This window comes from Simochromis diagramma, unplaced genomic scaffold (assembly GCF_900408965.1).
Source record: "Simochromis diagramma unplaced genomic scaffold, fSimDia1.1 OVJJ01000822.1, whole genome shotgun sequence".
Classification (NCBI taxonomy): domain Eukaryota; kingdom Metazoa; phylum Chordata; class Actinopteri; order Cichliformes; family Cichlidae; genus Simochromis; species Simochromis diagramma.
In genome coordinates, this window is record NW_024387520.1 from 6,004,630 (window position 1) to 6,024,647 (window position 20,018).

The 20,018-nt window shown below is 43.0% G+C and overlaps 1 protein-coding gene across 2 annotated transcripts in view; it reads left to right on the forward strand.

Annotated features, from left to right (window-relative positions):
* Nucleotides 1-9,892: 9,892 nt before the first annotated feature.
* The window catches only part of tcf7l1b (transcription factor 7 like 1b), a 30,259-nt gene continuing 20,133 nt past the window's right edge, over nt 9,893-20,018 (forward strand). Inside the window, exons 1-3 of one of the 2 annotated variants that reach the window (XM_040019077.1) lie at nt 9,893-10,890; nt 11,017-11,089; nt 11,213-11,340. In XM_040019077.1, coding sequence (XP_039875011.1) covers nt 10,705-10,890; nt 11,017-11,089; nt 11,213-11,340 — 387 coding nt within the window. In that variant the 5' untranslated portion in view covers nt 9,893-10,704. The remainder of the gene's footprint in view (nt 10,891-11,016; nt 11,090-11,212; nt 11,341-20,018) is intronic. The other variant, XM_040019078.1, reaches the window with a different exon arrangement.

Here is a 20,018-nt window from a genome sequence, read left to right on the forward strand (position 1 = left end):
TAGAAAGTCTCACTAAATATAAACTTATCATCTGCAGTCCAAACCAGTACAGAATAAAAAAAAAAAAGCAGCTGAAAAACGTTTTTTGTAGGCTGCACACAGGGACACAGATTGCATATTTGTGTAACAACTGAATGATAAAAGAAGAAAAGAGTATATATGGAGTTGCAACACATGCTAATATTTTGTGACTTAGGTGAAAGGGACGTGTTCTTATCTCTGGGCTTTCGTCACTGCCAAGCACACACACACACACACACACACACACACACACACGCACACCCCTTTCCTCGGAAGATATGGGACGTTTGAGCATTGCTGCTGGTGCGTACATCGGCCTTTAAAGCAGCCACCTGTTGTTTGACAGGATTTTACTGTGCAGAGGTGCGTAGTGAGTGCCGCTGATTGTGTGTGAAAGTAAGTGACTGGGACATGGGGGGCTGTCCATCCTGCTGCACAATAAACAGTTTGTTTCCCAGGAGCACCCCTCATGTTCCTGTTGTTGGCTCCATCGGCGCTCACTGGGAAACGTCCCGGCCTCTATTGTCTGCAAGGTCAGAGGTCACAGGATGCTCCTAAAGGCCCCAAAAGGGAGGTAAGAGGTTGGATAGTGAGGCGCCAGCACAAACGCACACACACACACACACTTCTTAAAACAAAAAAAATGTCAAAATCGCCTCTCTTTTGCCTCCCTCCCCTCTCTTGTCAATTCTGAGTCATTATCAAGAGTTTCAGGAAATGAAATCAGGACAATGCTCCAACTCACTATTTCATATTGAACATCCTGATTAGTTTGAGCGCAGCGTTCTCTGTTTTCTGTTTCTCATGTGCATTCTTCGCATATCTTCAATGGACAGTCAACACGCCTTCTCGTGCAAAACCTGGAAATCGAATCTTAGCAGCGAACGCAGGATAGTCGTATCAAGGAAGAAAAAGAGTCCAGAAAGGGATTGTTGTACTGTTTTCATTCCTTTACATACGTTAACCTCAGATGGATCTTAAACAATGGCTGTGACATGGGGCAGATGCGTGCCCCCTGATTGCATTAACCTTTTAAGCAGAACTTCATGTCAGATGCAGGTTTTTTTGCTGCTCAATTAAACACGTCAGCTCAGAAAAGGAGACAGTTTTTGACAATACGATGCCCGTGAGGAAACATCTTATACGTCTCTTGACACTCGGTACTGAGCGATAGCGGAGGCTGAGGTTTGTGTCCGTCTGAGTTCCTCCATTTATGCAGCAGCGTTGCTGTAATGTCGTCTGTGAAGTTTAGTTTTAAAATGTTTTGAGCAGTAGTCTTTTATTGCACATTAACCAAAGAATTTCTGGGGCCTGTCCTGTGCCTCAGTGCACTGGTGGAGTCGATTGATTAGACATGCTATTCTCTGGACATTTATCTTCTTTATGAAGCTGAGCAAACCAGAATTTTGAGCTTTATTCCAGATGATTGTTGCAAAGCTTTTTTTTTCTTTTAAATTTGTTGTACTGTATTTATTACTTTTTCCTGTTTGTGTTATTTCAGTCTCTGACATACTGACACCGTGACGTGCTGTAATGTTTGGATGGTAGGGCCAGAATTTTGCACAAAGAAAACGAAAGCGTGGATCCATCCTGCCTTGTATCAATGGTTCAGACTGCTACTGGTGTAATCGTGCAAGGATTATTTTCTTGGCATGCTTCAGTTACCCAGATATGGGCACATTAATATTAACTGAGCAATGTTCAAATGCCACCACAGCTCAGCTTAGTACTGATGCTGACCATGTCCTTGGTGTACCCATCACCTGATGGCTGCTTCCAGTAGGGTGCACAGTGTCACAAAGCTCAGATCATCTCAAATTGGTTTCCTGAACATGAAAATGAGTTCACTGAACTCAAATGGCCTCTACAGTCATCAGATCACAATCTGATAGTGGAGCAGGAGGTTCACATCGTGGCTTTATTTAAGCTTTTGTAAAGCATCCTTGGGTTCCTTGAAAGGTGCTATTCAAATCTCAGTTATTATTATTTATTATCAGGGATGTGCAGCCGACAAATCTGCAGCAACTGTATGATGTCATCATGTCAATATGAACCAAAATCTCTCAAGAAGGTTCCAGCAACTTGTTGAGTCTAATAAAGAGGCTTGTGAGAGAATGTAGCAATATTACATTATTGTTACATCCTAACCCATGCATTGTAGAAGTAAGTCTTTATAGTTACATGGTTAAATTACAGGCAATTATATACTGTGTAGCAGTTTAGTATTAAAAAAAGGAGTCATGGTGTAAGTTTCAGTTGCCCCTAAAATGTTCATGTGTGTCAGTGTAGCATACTTAAAAGGAGCTAGCTCTGGTGTATTATCATATAATATTACATATTTGTTCTATACGTTCTTCCTTGCCATGTTATTGTTTGTGGGAAGGCTCGCGCTGTGTGATGTAAGATGAGAAGGTGCTAAAGGTAACATGAGAGACAACAGGCATCTTCATTTTTCAACCACGGGCAATTATGAATATAACGCTCATAGTTTGAGTTACATGTTTTGAATCTTCGTCCAAGCCCGAAGCCTGACCCTTACCTCGCCTTGCCCTGTCATATCAAGTTAGGCCTTATACTGGAGCTGGGACGTGACAGCTGGAAATGGTTTGAGGCTCTCCGGATAGTTTGTTTTCAGAGCACACTGTGGGACTGGATGAGAGACACGTGTAGGTTAGCCTTTCCTTGTAGTTCTTTTGTATCTCAGAGATAGTGTCGCTGCAAAAAACCCGCATTGTAGCATATTTGGTTGCTAGGGGGCATATGATAAACTGATTTGCGCTGTCCCAGCATCCCAGTAACATGTCACTATAGTTAAATGGCCTCTTCTGTGTTTTTTGAGCTCTTTGACCTGTTGGGGATTCATTTCCTGGTCTGTTGTTCTTCTCAGTCTGCAACTGGGGTTCTGGCATAATTTGCGTTCTCACCTCCCAATCCTTCTCAGATGGTGGGGTGCTTTTCCTTTCTTTATGACCAAATAAATCAGACTGGTGCCAAAGAAAAAAAAAGGGGATTAAAATTCCCCTTTTGCTGTCTTGAGAAGCCCAGCTGCACTGCACTGTTTGTTTTCCACAGCTCACAGTGCAGCTGCAGAGTTAAGCATTACAGAGAGGTGGGCCAAAGCAAAACAGAAATGACTTATTTTTATTGCCACGTACCTTTCCATTCACTGAGTGATAATTGTATGGTGGAATTAGAAAGAAACAAGAGCAGCAGTCTGGTTGAGATAATTTTAATATGGTTAAAGTTGCTCTCTGTTTACAGGTAATAACTTCAAGGTGGTTTTCTTCACTCTGAGGACTTTTTTTTTTACAGTAGGCTTTTGCTGCGCTGCTAAACCCTCTTTTCTGACCACAGTCTATTTCAGAAGACACACTGCACCAGCCACACTTAACTGTATTATGTAAAAAGCGCAAGAAGCAAAGAACACAAATAGTCACTGTCGCCAGACACAAAGAATGACAATAACCTTGACTTTATGTAAATATGATATTAACTCTTACAGTGGTCTATTCTGGAAGGACTCAGCGAACGTACAGCAGCTATTTTAACAGCTGCAGATGAGCGCCTCACCGTTCATAATGCAGAAAGATAGCGGCGCAGATGCATCAGGAGATAACTCAGGAAGAAATGTGGTGTAGCAGGTAAGACGTGTCTGTGAGTAATATATCTGGGCTGTTCGTGTGAGTCTTTGTAAATGCTGCCTGAATCTGCCAAGCATGACTGTCCAGCAGGTTTTATAGAAGCTTGCTCTCTCAGGTGTACGTGATCGCTCAATACCCACCTTGACGTCAGAGCAAGTTTTGCCCAAAAAGATATGGGGTGGTGCTCTTTACTTACCCAGCCCACTTTGTGCAATTTCTCCCTCTCAAGCTTTTTTTTTTTTTAAATAGTCCTATTTCAGAGTTCGGATGCGTCTAATAAACATGACTCATTTCCCCTTAAACAGTACACTGCTAGAGCATCTGCTGCATTTACTAATAGCAAAACATAGCACCTATTTACCCTCTGTGTTCATAACAGCATTAAAGTACCTGGAAATTATATCCGTACTTTCCACAGATAGCATCTATCCTCCCGCAGCTCACAAACAAGAACATTTTCTCCCAAATAACACAATTTAACTCTTTTTATGTCGAATTTGTGGCATAACTTGTTGTTGGACACAGCATTTCTCTGGCTTGTGAATGCGACTTTATTAATTAATGTAAAATGCAAAAATTCACATCTGCAAGATCCAGCAGAGGGTTGTGCAGGAATACTGTGGAAGAGAGATTCAGATGATGGTTTCCAGATCCTGTGCATTATTCTGACTGATCTTGTCCTGGATATGGTCATCCTATAAGTAGTTTAAAAAAGGAGCCATAGAGAATACACTAATAATGAGCAATCCATGTGAAAAACAGAACTTCACGAGGACTGGGAATAACTTATCTTCTCCTCTGGATACTTGCAGACAAAAACCAGCAAGGACGCTAAAAATATGCAAAAGACTTGTGGTGCAGTTTCCCAAGGCCAGAGAAAGGAAATAGACTGACAGTTTCTCCCTGACCCCTTTACTACCCCCGTGTAACCTCCTAACAACCCCCACGGGGGATCCTGTCTCTATGTGTAAAACAGACAGTCAAAAAAGCATCCTGGAAATTCTAGAGCCACAAAAACAAGGGGACATGAGGAAGTCCAATAAGCTTGTATGTTGAGGGCTCAGTCGGGAGATAATCTCGAGGCCACACAGAGCAGGCGCCAAGTCTATAGAGCCTAAAAGCTCCACTGCGCAGCACAGCAGCGTGGTCATTGTTGTCTTTGGAAAGTAAGCAGCTCTAGTAAAGGCCGGTGGTGTGAAAGCCACCTCTCTTCTTGAGTGTCTCCTTCAGACCCTGTTGTTGACATACAGGGCAGGTGCAGCTACTCTCTACAACTGCATCGACTAGAAGCCCCCACCACACACACACACACACACAGCGCACACAAACACTCATGCACTCACATACACATAGGGGACTTGGTATCACAAGACAGGGTTATACGGACAAAGACAAATCTACCATTTTCTTTAATATCTCTGCAACAATCAGCAAGGGCCTGCTGAGTTAACACAGGGCCCACAGAGATGAAAACAATGGCTGGATTCTTCTGGCTTGAAGATGGCTATGGGAAATGGCAGGGATGCCAAGGCTGATAAGTGACCGAGGGGCTCAAGTTACTTCCAGCTGTCTGCTGCCATGCATGCCTCTGTGGAACGTATGGTTCACACATAATGCAGACCATTTCATTTGCGTAATGCTCATAAAAATCTGGCGGATGTATTAAATAAAGTCAACAGGCTTTTACTCAGGCAGGGCTTACATCACGGGAACTATTGCCCATTCCCCCCCGAGGAGCCGTGCAGTGTGTCCCAAGCTAAGAAAACAGCGGCCTTGCATGCAGCAATGTTAACTGAATCAATAAAAGGAGGGAATATCAAGCAACCTGAATGCAGCATCTGGAAAGAATCTGACTCAGATTATAGTAGCTAGATTGTAGGACTGTACACGTAAACAGTGTATCTGTAGGCATTGTTGGATATGCGTTTGTGTAGACTAAGCAAAAAATACATAAATGTGTATCTGTCTTCAAGCTGTTAAAATTTATATATAATCAGTCGTGTAAAACAATATTATTATTTTAAATATGGGGCTATATTTTTGTGTTACACTTAAGAAGAAAAAAAAACTAGAGCCACACTGCATTAGCATCACCTCAATACCAGTGAGGGCCTCTTCCTGTCCATTTGGAAAATATAAGTACATTTTCAAGCTGCTGCACACTCCAAAAGGAGAGTGCTTTTGGCAGGCTTTGAAGTTCTCAGAAATAATGCTCCTTAAAAGCATCCTCCACAATACAGAAAAACATGAACATGGATTTTCAGACAAGAGGTGCGAGCGAGCACTTCTTAGCGACCATGTAAATCTCAGCTGGAGGACTTGGACATGTTTGATGTTTTTTAAAGTCTGATCATCTTTTATACTTCTTGAGAATATCTCATTATAAAGTTAATTTAGTCGCACGTTTATTATCTTTGCTAGAAAAATATGTTAATTTGGCCTGCGCCTCATTGCCGTCACGTTTTATAGCTCGGTCATATAGAAATGAACAGAGTCAGCAGTTGTTTCATTAGGGTAGGATTGATTGCTTTTTCTTTTTTCTTTTTTTTTGGCAGGAAACTCTGTCTCATCTTGAAAACAGGACTCTGCTTGAAAAGGATACTAAAAATGCAACAAAGCGCCAGAGAGAAGGAGAAGGGCAGGAATAAAACTTTGCAACACAGTCTTTTATTTTCCCCTCTCTGCACAGTTTAGTGTTTCAGTTACACCCTTTAGGCAGTAAAAACTGTCATCTAATCATATCCTCACACAGTCTTAAATGCCATATACGCCCATACCAGCCTGGAAAGGGGACCTTTCTCTGGATTAAAACGGATATGAGGTTATTTTTGTGAGATCCATGATTGCACGAGGCACTCCCATCTAGACTTAGCGTGATGACTGAGGAGGTGAGCTAATATAGCATAGTGGTGATGCAAAAGAGTTGTGCAAGTTCATCTGCTTTTGGATCCTGCCCTTTGAAAAAAGGAGAAAAAAATCCTGAAGTGTTTAGTGTTGTTTTTTGTTTTTTTTTAAGTCTGTTGATCCTTCTGCAATGTGCAACTGTTGGTGCATGCTTAATTTTTGCACACTGCGGTTCGAGTGAGTGACACTCGCTGAGTGATTTGTAAGCTTTCTCTTCGTGGGTGAAAATGCTCGGCAGCAGATGGGCAGCGGCATGTTTTTACGCAGTGTAAACAAAGCATCTTCTTTGGATTTCGGAATCACAAATATTAAGATACAACATCACATCTATTATAACTGTTCCAGATTCCTGTTGGACAGTTTTCTGTGCTCCAGTTTCAATCTGTAAGAGACACACACACAGACACGAATGGAGACATTGGGGAGGGTTGAACTGATTAATGGAAGAACATGACTTGGGTACGCATTCAGAGACAATCAAATGAGCCCTAAATCTCCTGAAGTGAGATAGATAGAAGCACTGGTAGCACATTGTGTGATCTGACATGTCCTCCACACACTTTAACTGGTATTATTAAAGAACTTGACAGCGCGGGTTTGGCCTGGCAGGGCATGTTGGACACACTGCAGCAGATCAGATAGAAGACAGGGGAAATGCTTTAGCACCTCTGAAACAGTGAGGGGGGTGCGGTGGTGGTGGTGAAAAAAAACGTAATAAGGAGATGGGAATTACTGCTGAATTAAGCACCACTTTGATTGGGAACTGATTGACCGATGGTTGGCAAAACATGAAAGGATGACCTTGAATTCTCCAGCGCGAGTATGGATTGGCACACAGCATCTCTCCATCTCTCTCCCGCCTCCCCTGCTTTCCTCTCTCCGCTCTCATGTCTGTCAAATACACACACACACACACACACACACACACACACACACACGAACTACCACAAGTATAAGCCTACTCTGATAGAAGCGCATACATGTGTACACTACTGCTCCCTCTCGGCTTTTTCACACTCTCTTTAGTGAGAGTGGGGAGGGGGGGTTAAAAAAAATGAACACGCAGTCACGTACGACATGCCAGAGTCGAGAGAGCAACTTCAAAGTAAGGCAGATGCAGGGACAGCACCCTCTGAATAAATTTTCTGGCCACCAGTTGATCTGCCCCCGGGCTAAGATTGTGGCTGTTCGCATCTCTCCTGACCCCTCATCAGCTCTCAGTTAAAACCGATCCCGCTCCAACGAGGCAGTCGTACGGAGAAACGGGGATCCGTAGGTTAAAGTCAGAGAGATTAAATCTGCTTTCAGGTGCTGAGGGTGTGAAGAAATTAATTTTTATCAAAGCTGGATTGTTAGAATTTCACAAAAAGGAAAAGAACAAAAAGAGAGATAGTGGTGAACAAATCAGCATGAAGGCCTTGGCACTATCACAAAACATATTAAAGATAGCTGACGTTTATCTTCTTGCAAATATACTCGATGCTGTCCACAGTTTGGCCGAGTTTGCTTTATTATCATGCTTGCTTCAACTATTGTGTGTGTGTGTGTGTGTGTGTGTGTGTGTGTGTGTGTGTGTGTGTGTGTGTGTGTGTGTGTGTGTGTGTGTGTGTGTGTGTGTGTAAGGTTGTCATTATTTAAGAGATACTCCTGTTGGGCAACTGCTTATGCATGTCATTATTATTTTTCTGTGTTGACTTGTTTTAATATTTGATTTCTTTATTAATCATTCATAAGGCTATGGGGCACAAGTGTTGAATTATTGTAATTACACCTGCTGGGACATGCATAGTCTATTGCATCTTTGACACGTAATATCTTTAAGGGGGAGAAATCTGTATTTTTCCTCCACTTTAGGTTTTTTTTTTTGAGAAGGGGTATAGAAATATGCACACCAGAAACAAAGGGTGTGACTAAAAGGCTGCGAAACAGACTTCGGATAAACAAAATCATCAACTAACCGAAGCACAATTTGGAAAATTCACTCATACTTTTTTTCTGCATACTGTAGCCTCCTACATTTTCCACCCCTTTAAAAAAAGCAAGGATCTGTAGCCCTGAGGGCAAATACTCACCTGTGTGTGTGTGTGTGTGCAAGTGCACTAGGTGCAGTATGCAACTACAGTATATGTTGCTTTTAACCGAATACAAATACACACACACACACACACACTGACAAGCACATACACAAACACTCAGTAGGAATCTGGGGATCTAATGAGGCCCGTGGAGACAACACTGCTGAATTGTCAGTCAGCCTTCAGCTTGCTGACACACAGTCAACAACATCAGTGACTGCTTTTCACAAGCAAGCGAAGAATGTCGAATTGCATCAGAAGTCAGGAAAAGTCTGAGGTCCGCTGGACTTGGAATAAGAAATGCCAAGATAACGTGAGGCATAAAGAAAGAAAAAGCTCCTGAAGAATGAAACCACTTTCCTAAGCGTGTTGCACCTCTGGATAACTTTAGCAACTCTCCATACTTTGTGAGAAAAACAAAACAAACTCAGCTCATTTCATTTGTCGTGGATTTAAAATTCATCCCCGTGTTTAAGATTTATGAGGAGGTTACTTCATATCTTTTAAAAAAATGTAACCACTTCCCTTGTTCTTCCAAAGCTTGCAAAACCAGGCTCCAGTCCTGTTCCTCAAATCAACAATGGGGCAATGTGCTTGAGAGAGAGAGAGAGAGAGAGAGAGAGAGAGAGAAGTGAGCCAGGCATGTCACAGGAGGCCTGGATGTTCAGAGCCTTGTTGCCTCACTGTCATGCCTGGTAGCTGTGCCGTAATAGGCCGTGCTTTATCCCGGGTGTTATTGCGCTTTATTGTTTCAGGGCAGCGCAGACGTGCAATTTAAATAGAAGCGTGTAATTACGAGTTTGTCACTAAAAGCTGGCCTGTTATTTCCTCCCTCCCTGATGGAGGCGGCGTGGTCTCTGCTGCTTACCTGAACAATACTGGGAATATCATCTGGTCGCGTCACACGATAGACTGCTGCTGGTGTTTACTTAAACTATTAAAAGGCGATTAGGGTGACGCGCTGTTTGTGCTTTATTCGCATGTTTAAAACAAAGCGAGTCCACCTCGTAATTTGTCTACAATAATAATAATAATAATAATAATAATAATAATAACAATAATAATAATAATAATAATAATAAATTGGGGTGGTGATTTATTTGTGGTCACGCAGCCCTCCAGTTAAAATGCCCCCCCTCACCACTTCATGGTCTGTATGGAGACTGCGCATTGGTGGCTTTAGGGTTAAGAATAGCTGATGTAGCCTACACGGCGGTGAATGAAGTGTCGGTTTTCAGCGCAAACTCCTCCTCTACGGACGGGCTTGCGCTTTTCTTCCACTTGAACAACCAAGTAGTTTTCAGAGCGCATTCCCCGGCAGCAATGTGGAGGGAAAGGGCGAGCACGTCCAGCTGAACCTTTTGTTTTTTTATACTTTTGCACGTCTTTTGTTATTTCTCTTTTTCTAGTTATGAACTTTGTTTACGTTGGGGGCCCACATAACAAATTGTCGGTTCTCGGGGAAAGCAAGCGAGTCCGAAGTGGAGAAAACTGCAGCCCGTGTCGTTGTTGTTTTTTTCCCTTTTTCTTTCCTCATTTTTTTCTTCTTTTTTTAAAAAAACTCGAGCAGTTGTTCTCTTACGCATGGATATTAGGAGATGAAATCGGACGTGTTGCTCGTTCTTGAATAACCTCGCTGTCGCGCGTGCTGTAGTTTATGTGGTCTCCGGACTCTTGTAGGAGGAAAGAAAGTCCCATTCCTCAGCGGCACAAAAAGTAGAGACACACAGGGACCGTAAGTTGTCCACAACCTGCGAAGGAGACGAAACTTTGCCAAGTTTGCGGCACATCCGGCCACCGACGCCAAGCTTTCATCGATTTTTTTCTGTCACCGTTGCAAACTTTTAATTGTGGATTATTAACTCAAGGCTCGGCATGGAGCACGGGATCAAGTTCAGAGGATGAAAAAGGAGTTTTAAAATATGAACATTTTCTTGTAGTTTACTGCTCCAGTGGTTCGCTTGGACTACGCTGATCAGATAAAGAAAAGAAAAAAAAGAAGAAAAGGTCAATTGTTGCGTTTGTTTTTCGTCCTCCTTGATACTCTCCACTCGTCTGCGAAAATGCCACAGTTAAACGGAGGTGGTGGGGACGATTTGGGGGCCAACGATGAAATGATATCGTTTAAAGACGAAGGGGAGCAGGAGGAAAAGATCTCCGAAAATGTGTCAGCGGAAAGGGATTTGGATGATGTGAAATCCTCCTTAGTGAACGAGTCGGAAAACAACAGCAGCTCATCAGACTCGGAGGTAAGTGCAGAGCACATTTTAAGTGCTCTCCGCGGGGCTCAGCATTAAAAGAAATGGGATTTAATAGCGCTGAAAGTTTCACTAGTTTCCCCCTCCTCCTCCGTTTGTGTCTAATGTCCGTTGTAGCAAGCAGAGAGGCGCCCCCAAACCAGACCCGACTCAGAAAGTTATGAGAAAACAAGAGACTACTTCAGCGAAGGTAATGATAACAGTAATAATAATAATGATGATAATAATAATAATAAAAAGGAACTCTGGGTCTTTTGCATAGTGCAACTGGTAATTGTTGTGTCTTGCTTAACCATTTTCTTTATCCCTGCAGCACTGAGAAGACAGCAAGATGGTGGCTTTTTTAAGAGTCCACACTATCCTGGCTACCCGTTTCTCATGATCCCAGACCTCACCAATCCATACCTTTCTAATGGTTCGCTGTCTCCCAGTGCAAGAACAGTAAGTGTCTCTGCGGATGTGTTTCCCTCCCCTTGCTCTCTTTTCTTTGTTCCCTCTTACTCTGCAAAAAACTTTGGCCGTGCGTAAAAGTTCCTTGTGCACAACTCAGACCGCCATATTCCCTCCGAGTGGCCTCTCAAGGAGTACTAACTACTTCTTTGTTCTTTTTGGGGATATAAAATTCTCCCTGCCACCCACCCCTCGGAAAGGCTCGCATATGAGAACTTCTTATTCAGATGGAAACCTCAGACACGTTGCTCAGTCTTTTTGAAAATAAGGAGCAACTTTGACAGCCCCTTACAAAAACTGTGCTGCAGCTTCACACTGGGTCTTCATTATATACTTAATAGTGGCCTCGCCTTACTAAAGCTGATGTTATCTAAAGTGCTGTTATTCCAGGGACTTGTATTTTGCAGTGCAGAGGCTGCTGTTCCTTCTAAAATGCCATTTTAGAATCGCAAGATATTCTCATGTTGCTTTTACTTGCACCACATTTCTTTCTAATGTTTTTAGCTTCAGTGGCTTTTCTTTTGATAGGCAGGCTAACTTCTTCTGTTGGCCTGCATATTAAAAGCTACTCTGCAAAAGGGGGGGAAAGGCTGTTGGTCAGGTCATATCCTACAGTAACAACAATGTAATACCTCACTCTGACACACACGGGAGGCATTTCACTGCACTGTGTCCCCCGACAGACGCTGTCCAGAGACTTTAAATGTCCAGATAAGGTTGACAGTCTTAAGCAAGTGTTGCTGATGCAGAGTTTGGAGTGTGTCATTTAACTTGTTGCATTGAGGCATTCCCAGCTTGTGAAGTTGTAAACACTTTATAGTGTTTAATACTGATTATTGGTTTGGTTGCTGCTTTTTTGTTGTTGTTGTTGCAATTTTTCTTTTTTGCAGTGCTTGGCTTCAAACATGACATTTTCACACAGCAGTGGGTAGCCAGTTAGTAATGCTGTGGACTCTTAAGGTCAAACAGACACACATTTTAGGTAGTTTAATATTTGGAATCGGGAGACTGTTAAATGCAATGTAATTGGTGCTGCACAAACTTCCTTGAAATAATCTCTGCTTGTGAGCTCTGTTTTTCTTGAGATTGTCCATCCCCCAAGCCATGTCACCCCCCACCCCAAAAAAAGGAAAAAAAAAACAAAACAAGTACTTTCGTTAAGGCCTGGCAGGCATCTGACTGAAAAGACCCAGCCCCCCTTCCCTCCCCCTTTATCCTTTTCACTGTTCCTTGCCCACTCCCCTTGCCTCCCTGTACCTTCCATTCAATTAGAAAGGCGTTAGTTGACCATTGTTATTCTGAGCAGTCTTGATGGCTTCATTGGAGGTCTCCATTGGGGCTCATTAACTAAATGGCTACTCTCCTCACTCCATGTGATGCACGCTACCTTGTAGTTTGTCTATGTTGTTGGTTTTGGCCACCAGACTTTCCGAGGAGTGACGTCACAACCTAAGAGATAAACGTGCTCGAATAGAAGTGCATTAGAATACGTTTATTCCCCCCAAAGGAAACTGTGGTAGATGTATTTGGTGTAATTAAGAAACAAATCTAACGGCTTCAACTCTGTTATCTCGTCCCTTGCTTTGTTTTGTCATGCGTGTCTGGTATGAATGCCTCTCTCTTCCTGGTATTTTCTCTAGGAAAACAAGAGCGGAAAATTAATACAGCTTATTGCTTGTGGCAAAGTAACAAATAATTACAGGGGATTTTAAATTCTGAGGTATAATCCTCTATATTTGAAGAAAAAAAAAGAATGGGGTCAATAGGACAAAGTGGGCTGACTGTGTCAATCATCACTGTGGCAGAAAACAAGCAGGCAGACAATAGCTGGCATACTTAGCGGTCGTCTTAAGGTCTCCATATTGTACTGGGCTTTGGACTGGCTTCGTGGCTTAAATGTCGTGAATGTGATTGGGGAAAGGCTCAACATTTTTTTTTTTTCACCTCTCATCGCGAGAGTCTGGTTTATTTACACCTGTGGATCAAGTTTAGTGCAGATAGGTTTACAGAATAATATTTATCACACATTTATCAAACATTTTACACACATGATGAGCTCTGCAGTAAAGTTTATCACGAATAATCATTCTGTGGAATATGCAGATAGGCTAGTGAGATTAAATTTCTTCCTACAGGGTAAATGAATTTGTTTTGTCACCTCTTCCGTCTTGACATAAAAACCATCCTGGTGCCCACAAATACTTTTATGATGTTGTGCAGCTTGGAACGCCCTGCTGCTGGAACTGCCACATTTGTTTTATAAGTGCCCAGCAGTACGCGGTTGTACTTGTGCTGCATGAGACGCATTAAAGTTGCGTCTCTCACACAGATCGTGTGATTAGTGCCAGGCAACAAAATCCACCGTTTCCATTTCCTGGTGCAGACTAGGCAGCTTGATACCTTTGAGCGTAATGTAAATGTTGTTTTTTTTTAGTTTTGTATGTATGCAAGACATTCATTTTTACATTTGCATGAAACTATTTATAACTCCTACTCGTGCTCTCCCAACCAGCTGCTTTTGTGTAGTAATGCTGCATGTGCATTCAGTGCATATAATAGACGTGAGGTGTTGCTCAAGAGTTGTCATGCAGTAATTTTACTCTGCAGTCTTGAAGGTTTTGAGCCCCTAACTTAAAAAAAAAAAAAAAAATTGGGATGTGGCAACCCTATCATGAGCAATGAGAGACAGGCCTACATGGGATCAGCACAGAGTTCCCCTGAGGGCCAAGCATAACTGATTTAAAGCCTGCTCTGAGCTGACATTCCGCTGTAATCCACTGAGAGCTGAGGAGGAGGTTTTATGTTTGCAGAGATGTTCCACCAGACCTCTGCCTGCTGTGGGGCGCAGGACCGGAGCATTTTTTTTTTTAAAATTTTGTTTTGTTTTTTCCCCCTCTTTATCAAAGTTAGCAGAACAAATCCAGCTAAATGTTTGCCAATTCACTGATTTGCATTGTGATCGAAGACTGTCAGATTTAACTTGGCGAAACACGCACTCTGCTCCACGCCACCGCCCCTTGTTGCCTTCATCAGCACTTTTAGATAACTCGGCCACTACATCACCATCATCCTCGCCGACGAGCGAAATGCCTCTTGTGTGTGAGAGGTGGCGAGAGAGTGTGAGCGAGGTTAGCCGCTCAAACATATCTTCATCAAATACACGGTGGGACACTCGAACTCCCGAGCATGATTGTTGAATAGAAAATGGTTTGAGATCGAGATATGAATGGAGAGCTTGTATAAGTCTGGACATGTCAGTGGCTACGATTGCATGCCGCATTGGCTCTCACCACCACCGTCACCCCCCCTCAATTCTTTCTGGTGCTTTTGGTGCTTAAAATGTGCAGACAAAGAAAAGTCAACACAGACATTGTCCCGCTGAATAAAAGGGCCTCTCCCTGCATAAGCAAAGCCTGTTTGTGTGGAGATGTCTTTTCATCAGGTGGCTCACTTGGCATTTCACTCACCTTGCTGCATGTGTGTGTGTGAATGAGCAAACATGCAACCATGCGTGCTGCACGTTTGTCTGTGCAGAGCCTGTGAGCGTCAGGAGGGTTGGGGGAGTGGGGGCGTTCAGGTGAGGCTGTGTGGATATTTTGCAACAGAGGGAACAGTGTACGGGGCGCTCACATTCTCACAACGCTCAGTGTTGTATTCCTGAATGTTGGCGTGCAAATATTTTTATACCCAAGCGCTGTGTCAACACAGCTAACATTTTTGACTAGGTTTATAGTTTTTAAAGGATTTTTTTCCCTTCAAAGGCAAACACATCTACATCAATTTGGTGGCACTATCCAATTAGAAGGAGATCTCGATCGCCCGCAGAAATGCCATCACTGGCTGGGAGCTCTCGCCTGGAGTCATTTTGATAATGAACCCTCTGCTCGGACTTAAAGGAATTGAAAAACAATCGTGATTTAGTTGCAGAAGAAGGGGAGAGATGTTTACATTCTCAGTTTCCACATAATGTGTGAATTGGTACATATTTCACGGCTGTATTTCTCAGCAATTAGCTTTTATATTGCACAGGGGTAATCAAGGTCAGTCCTAATTAGTGCAACACAAACCAGTGCAGCTAATAATATGTTGCAAATGTTCCAATTTACACAGAAACTAACCAACAAATCAGTAGATGTTATAACTTTATATCATCTCCAGCAGCGTCACATGCAAATCTTTTTTTTTTGGGGGGGGGATGCATGCATCTGGCATTTGATTTTCAGCCCACGGATGCTTTCTTCCTACCATCCCTCACACACAACTGTGTGAAATGGTGTCAGTCCTGGTCTCTATCCTTCTCTCTCTAATCTCTGTGGAAAGCATGAGCTGGCGTCAATTCCTCCCGCTACCCCATAGCCTGCTGGTTCACTACCTAACCCACCCACTCGCCCGCCTGACATTAGAAATTCTGTTTATAGCGTTCTCTGGCTTCTCGAGCGCGGGGCCCATCAGGAGCATCTCAGCACCCTTTGAGGAAAGGATAACCAACATCTCCCCTCTCCAGCCGCAGACTCCCCATGTTCAGTGACATCAATGAATCCCTTTGATGTGCCAAGATGAATATGTGTGCGAGTGGGTTTTTTTTTTGTTTTTTTAAAAAATCAATTTATGTGTTTTTCTCGTTTGCTGCGTTTGGCCAGAACTGCTGCTCAGTTTGGTACACTGCTTTTTCTCCTTTAAAAAAACCAAACAAAAATGGGAGAACTTGTGTTTAAGTCGAGATACATTTGGCCAAACAGGTGAACACGTCTAGCGCTTCGGAGCGCACGCCGATGTCTCCGCTGTTCTAGTCTCGGAACACAAAACTCTTGTTGAAGAGTTAAATATAGGCGATAGGCGTTCCGGTGAACAAATAGAGAGTCATGTCTACACATGTCCTTACTCTGCGCTCAAACAATTGCAATGCTTAACGGATAATCTCTGCATCATGAATCTATTGTGAGACTCAAATATAGTTTAGTTAGAAGCAATGGAAAACCAAAGCTCGCGTTCTTTGTCACTCGTTTTTTTGGTTAAACTGTTACATATTAAAAAAAGCTGTTCTTAGTGCAAATTAAAGCTCGCATGAATCGTGTGCGTGTCTCTGTCCTCATAGAAACGGAGAAGGAGTTTTATTCTTAATACAGTTTGTCAGAGTTGGAGTCGGAGCATCTCTGTCGGATACCATTTTTAAATGACTAAATTACCTGTGCTAGACAAATGTCGGATGATATATCGGTCGGGCCTTAATTATGCCTGCATCTAACCATAATTATGTTTATGATCCAGCCAGTTGAATGAAGGTGGATTAACTGTGTAATCGCTTGTGTAATACGACAAAGAAAGGAGATGAACTTGTGATTTTTTTGTCTGGATTGGTTAAATTAGTCTTATCGGTTAACTAGTCTTTTCACCTCCAGTACACTGCTTCTCAGTGAAAACTGCAGATAAAATCATAATGATCCCTACCACAGCAGTCTAACTGGTAGATTAGGGTAGAGTGACTGTTTCCTTATATAAGTGTTTGTATGCCCATGCATACCCATAACCACTACTGTTTAGGTCGCATAAAGAAATGTTTTCCCTCTATAATTGTACCTTAAACTCCTCGCTAGTAAAATGTGATTGTACAGCAGGAAGACAAAAAAAAAAGCTCTAAACAGGGTTTCATCAGTCTGGTATTCCAAGCAGCTGTTTTCAGTTTAAGCACTGCAGGCAGCAGCAGAGGGAGAGGGAGCAGGCATGAGGAGAGATTGTTGATGAGATGTGGTGGTAGAAGCATAAACTGGGGCAGATACGGGTGCTGCTATTCCTTTGCCTGTTATCCTGTGGTGGGCTGCCTTCCAGACCTTGAGGCACTCACTTATCTGAGGGATTCTGTCTCCCACAGAGCACAGCTTCTTCTTCGTAGACCACAATGCCTTACCATTACCTTACAGTCACAACCCAGTCAACAACAGCAGGAGGATATCAGATCATGTGCATGTAGCATCAGTACTACTGAGATTTACACCAGGCCTCGCTTCGGTTCATATGCAGGGCACGGAAGTGCTCTGTGCGGCCCAATAAAGGCATGCGTATGTGTTGTACCAGTGAGGCTGTAGTGTCATACTAAATTAAGAAGTGGATGGACATCCTTCCAGAATGAGGTTAGTTGACTGCAAGCAGAGCAGCTGTTCTTCTGGTTGAGGTTATAAATCAGCAATGCCGCTTCCCACCGAGTTAAATGGTGGAGCAGGTTTGGGAGTGCTGTTGGAGCTCGTAGCCCACTGACAGATACATGTCACACATCCGCACGTTGCACCCGTACACAACCCGTGACCTGTTCCGCACTGACATTTTAAGAGTTGCTTTAACCCGTGCAGATTTTCACTTTACCCATAAAGCAAATGCATCTCTCACTTTGTCACGCATTTTAAGTTGCCGCATGATGATTTCTTGCACGTTGTTGTATTGAAATAGACCAAAACTTGCACGCGCTTGACTATAGAGCCATCGCTGTAACCGATAAGACTGACGCGCCATCTGCAAACTGAATTTAGCTCTGGTAGCTCGTAAGTAATGGATCGTATATGTAACTGTATAAATAAAGACGGAGAGCTAGTGTCACGTGTTTAATACATTTATTTAGACACGCATATTAGCCTGGGGTAAATGTATGTCACAGAAGCATTATTTCACTCTGTTGTTTAAGCCGTTATTGGAACGTGTCCGTGTAAGCTTTAGTGGTTTGCATTTTACCATTAAAAACTGTCCGCAACAGTACTTGTAAAAGAATTTATGCATTGCCACTTTATTGCAACAGTGTTTTTTAAGTGAAGTTCACAAAATGTTCATGAGAGCACGCCGATCTTAGATATCTAAAAAACAACAACCAGGAAACCCCATAAAGAAATGCATTTAATGTGAATTTGTTTGTTAAATATCACACATTGACACTTTTCCCATGAGATCAGGCTGCCTGTCCTGATATTGGTATTAACTTAACCTTTGGGTGCCCCTCTCTTTCCCCGTTAGCCTCATAAACCAATTGTACTTGTTAAGAAGTCACAATGTTCTGCGGAGCAGCAAATTAGATTAAAGCCGAGCAAAGGCACAAGTCATCGAAAATGTGTAGCCTCCTTATCTCGGTCCAGACTTGTGGATCCTGTTAGAATAAACAGCAGGAGCAGCAGAAGCGTCTGATGGCCTGAGCTGTTTGCATCGCTCTCAGCCACAGGATATCCCTCTTCCCTGACCTTATCTGCTCAATTTAAAATTATGAGGTAATGTTCCTGATTAGTTATGAGTAAGGGATGTGATTGAGGGCCTTGTGCTCAGCAGACATAAGACACTCTTTACAGATAGCGGGATTCCCCTAACGCCTGCCCTCAGATAATCAGCATGATTAGGTTGCTTTGTGTTGAGAGTTTATCATTTGATATACTCAGCTTGGGTGCTTCTTTAAAGAAGTAAGTGTTGGCATGAGGTTGATCTTGTATCAGATGATAATCATGGATGTGGGGTAGGGTCAGGATCTCCATCGGAACAATTCCCTACATATTTGACTGACTTATTTGCTTCAAATGTAGAGTAGCTACATTAGAAAAAAAAAAGATCTAATCAAGCCTATATGACATGGAATAGGCCAAGGAGCCCTTTTGTTTGATTTGTACATGGGTTAGAGGAGCTGGCTATTGGAAATCCCTGAAGCAGGCTTTAGGGGCAGGTCTGATTCTCGTGTGAAATGGGAAGGCTCTATAGCTCTCGGCTGACTTGACTGGGGCTGTATGGGTGTGTTGGCAGGGGGAGCGCCGGTCATGAATAGGGTCTTTGACTACCTCAGACTTGCCCTGAAAGGCAGGACAAAGACCCTAGGGCAACGGCTTAGAGCCTCACAGCTGAGCTACAGAATGCTTGGCCCAGTCTTCCTCCCTCCTTGCCTGATTTAAATACTACAGTGGCTTTCAGCATTCTGGCGACGGAGCGATCGCATTCACCGCAGCACATTTACCATCAACTTTTCCCTCTGTTTTTGTTTACAGTAAACCAATGCCAGAGTTGTTTACGTAATCCATTGTACAGAAATCCATCAGAGGTGCGGGTGAATATGCATCAGTGACTCTCTTTAAAACTGCCTGAAGACGGACTCATGCTGTTCATATTAAGCAGAATTTATTTTGCTGCAGACTAACTGTTGGCATATGTGTGTACCACTGCTAATCGCAGCTCCACTCAGAGTTGTTAATTATGGCGCATTTTTGCCTATCCTCATGCAAGATGGAGATATTGGCAAGTAAACGGGATAAAACTCGCTGCGCACCTCTTAATCGCTCGATTATTTTTGACAGATCTGTGTGACTCTTCAGCTTTCGAAATTTGCAGGGGGAGAATAAATAGCCATAAATCTTTTCTGCAGAGTTAATGGGGTTATTTGAGTCCTGTCCAGACACTCTCTCCCCACAGAGTGTCTAGTTTCAGATGTCACTCAGAGCTTTGTTTGCCCCCCTGGGTGAAGGGTTAGAGGTCAAGGTTCAGGGCCAGTTGGCTGAGTGGCCGCGAAAGCTCAGGCTTCCCCTCGGCATATCCGATCCCCTCCTCTACATCAGCCCAGCAGCCACAATGAAGGGATCAGTTTGCAGCATTTGTCTTTCCTTTTCATTACCCGAATGATTTTCGACTCATGTCAGAAGTGTAATTAAAAGAGTGCC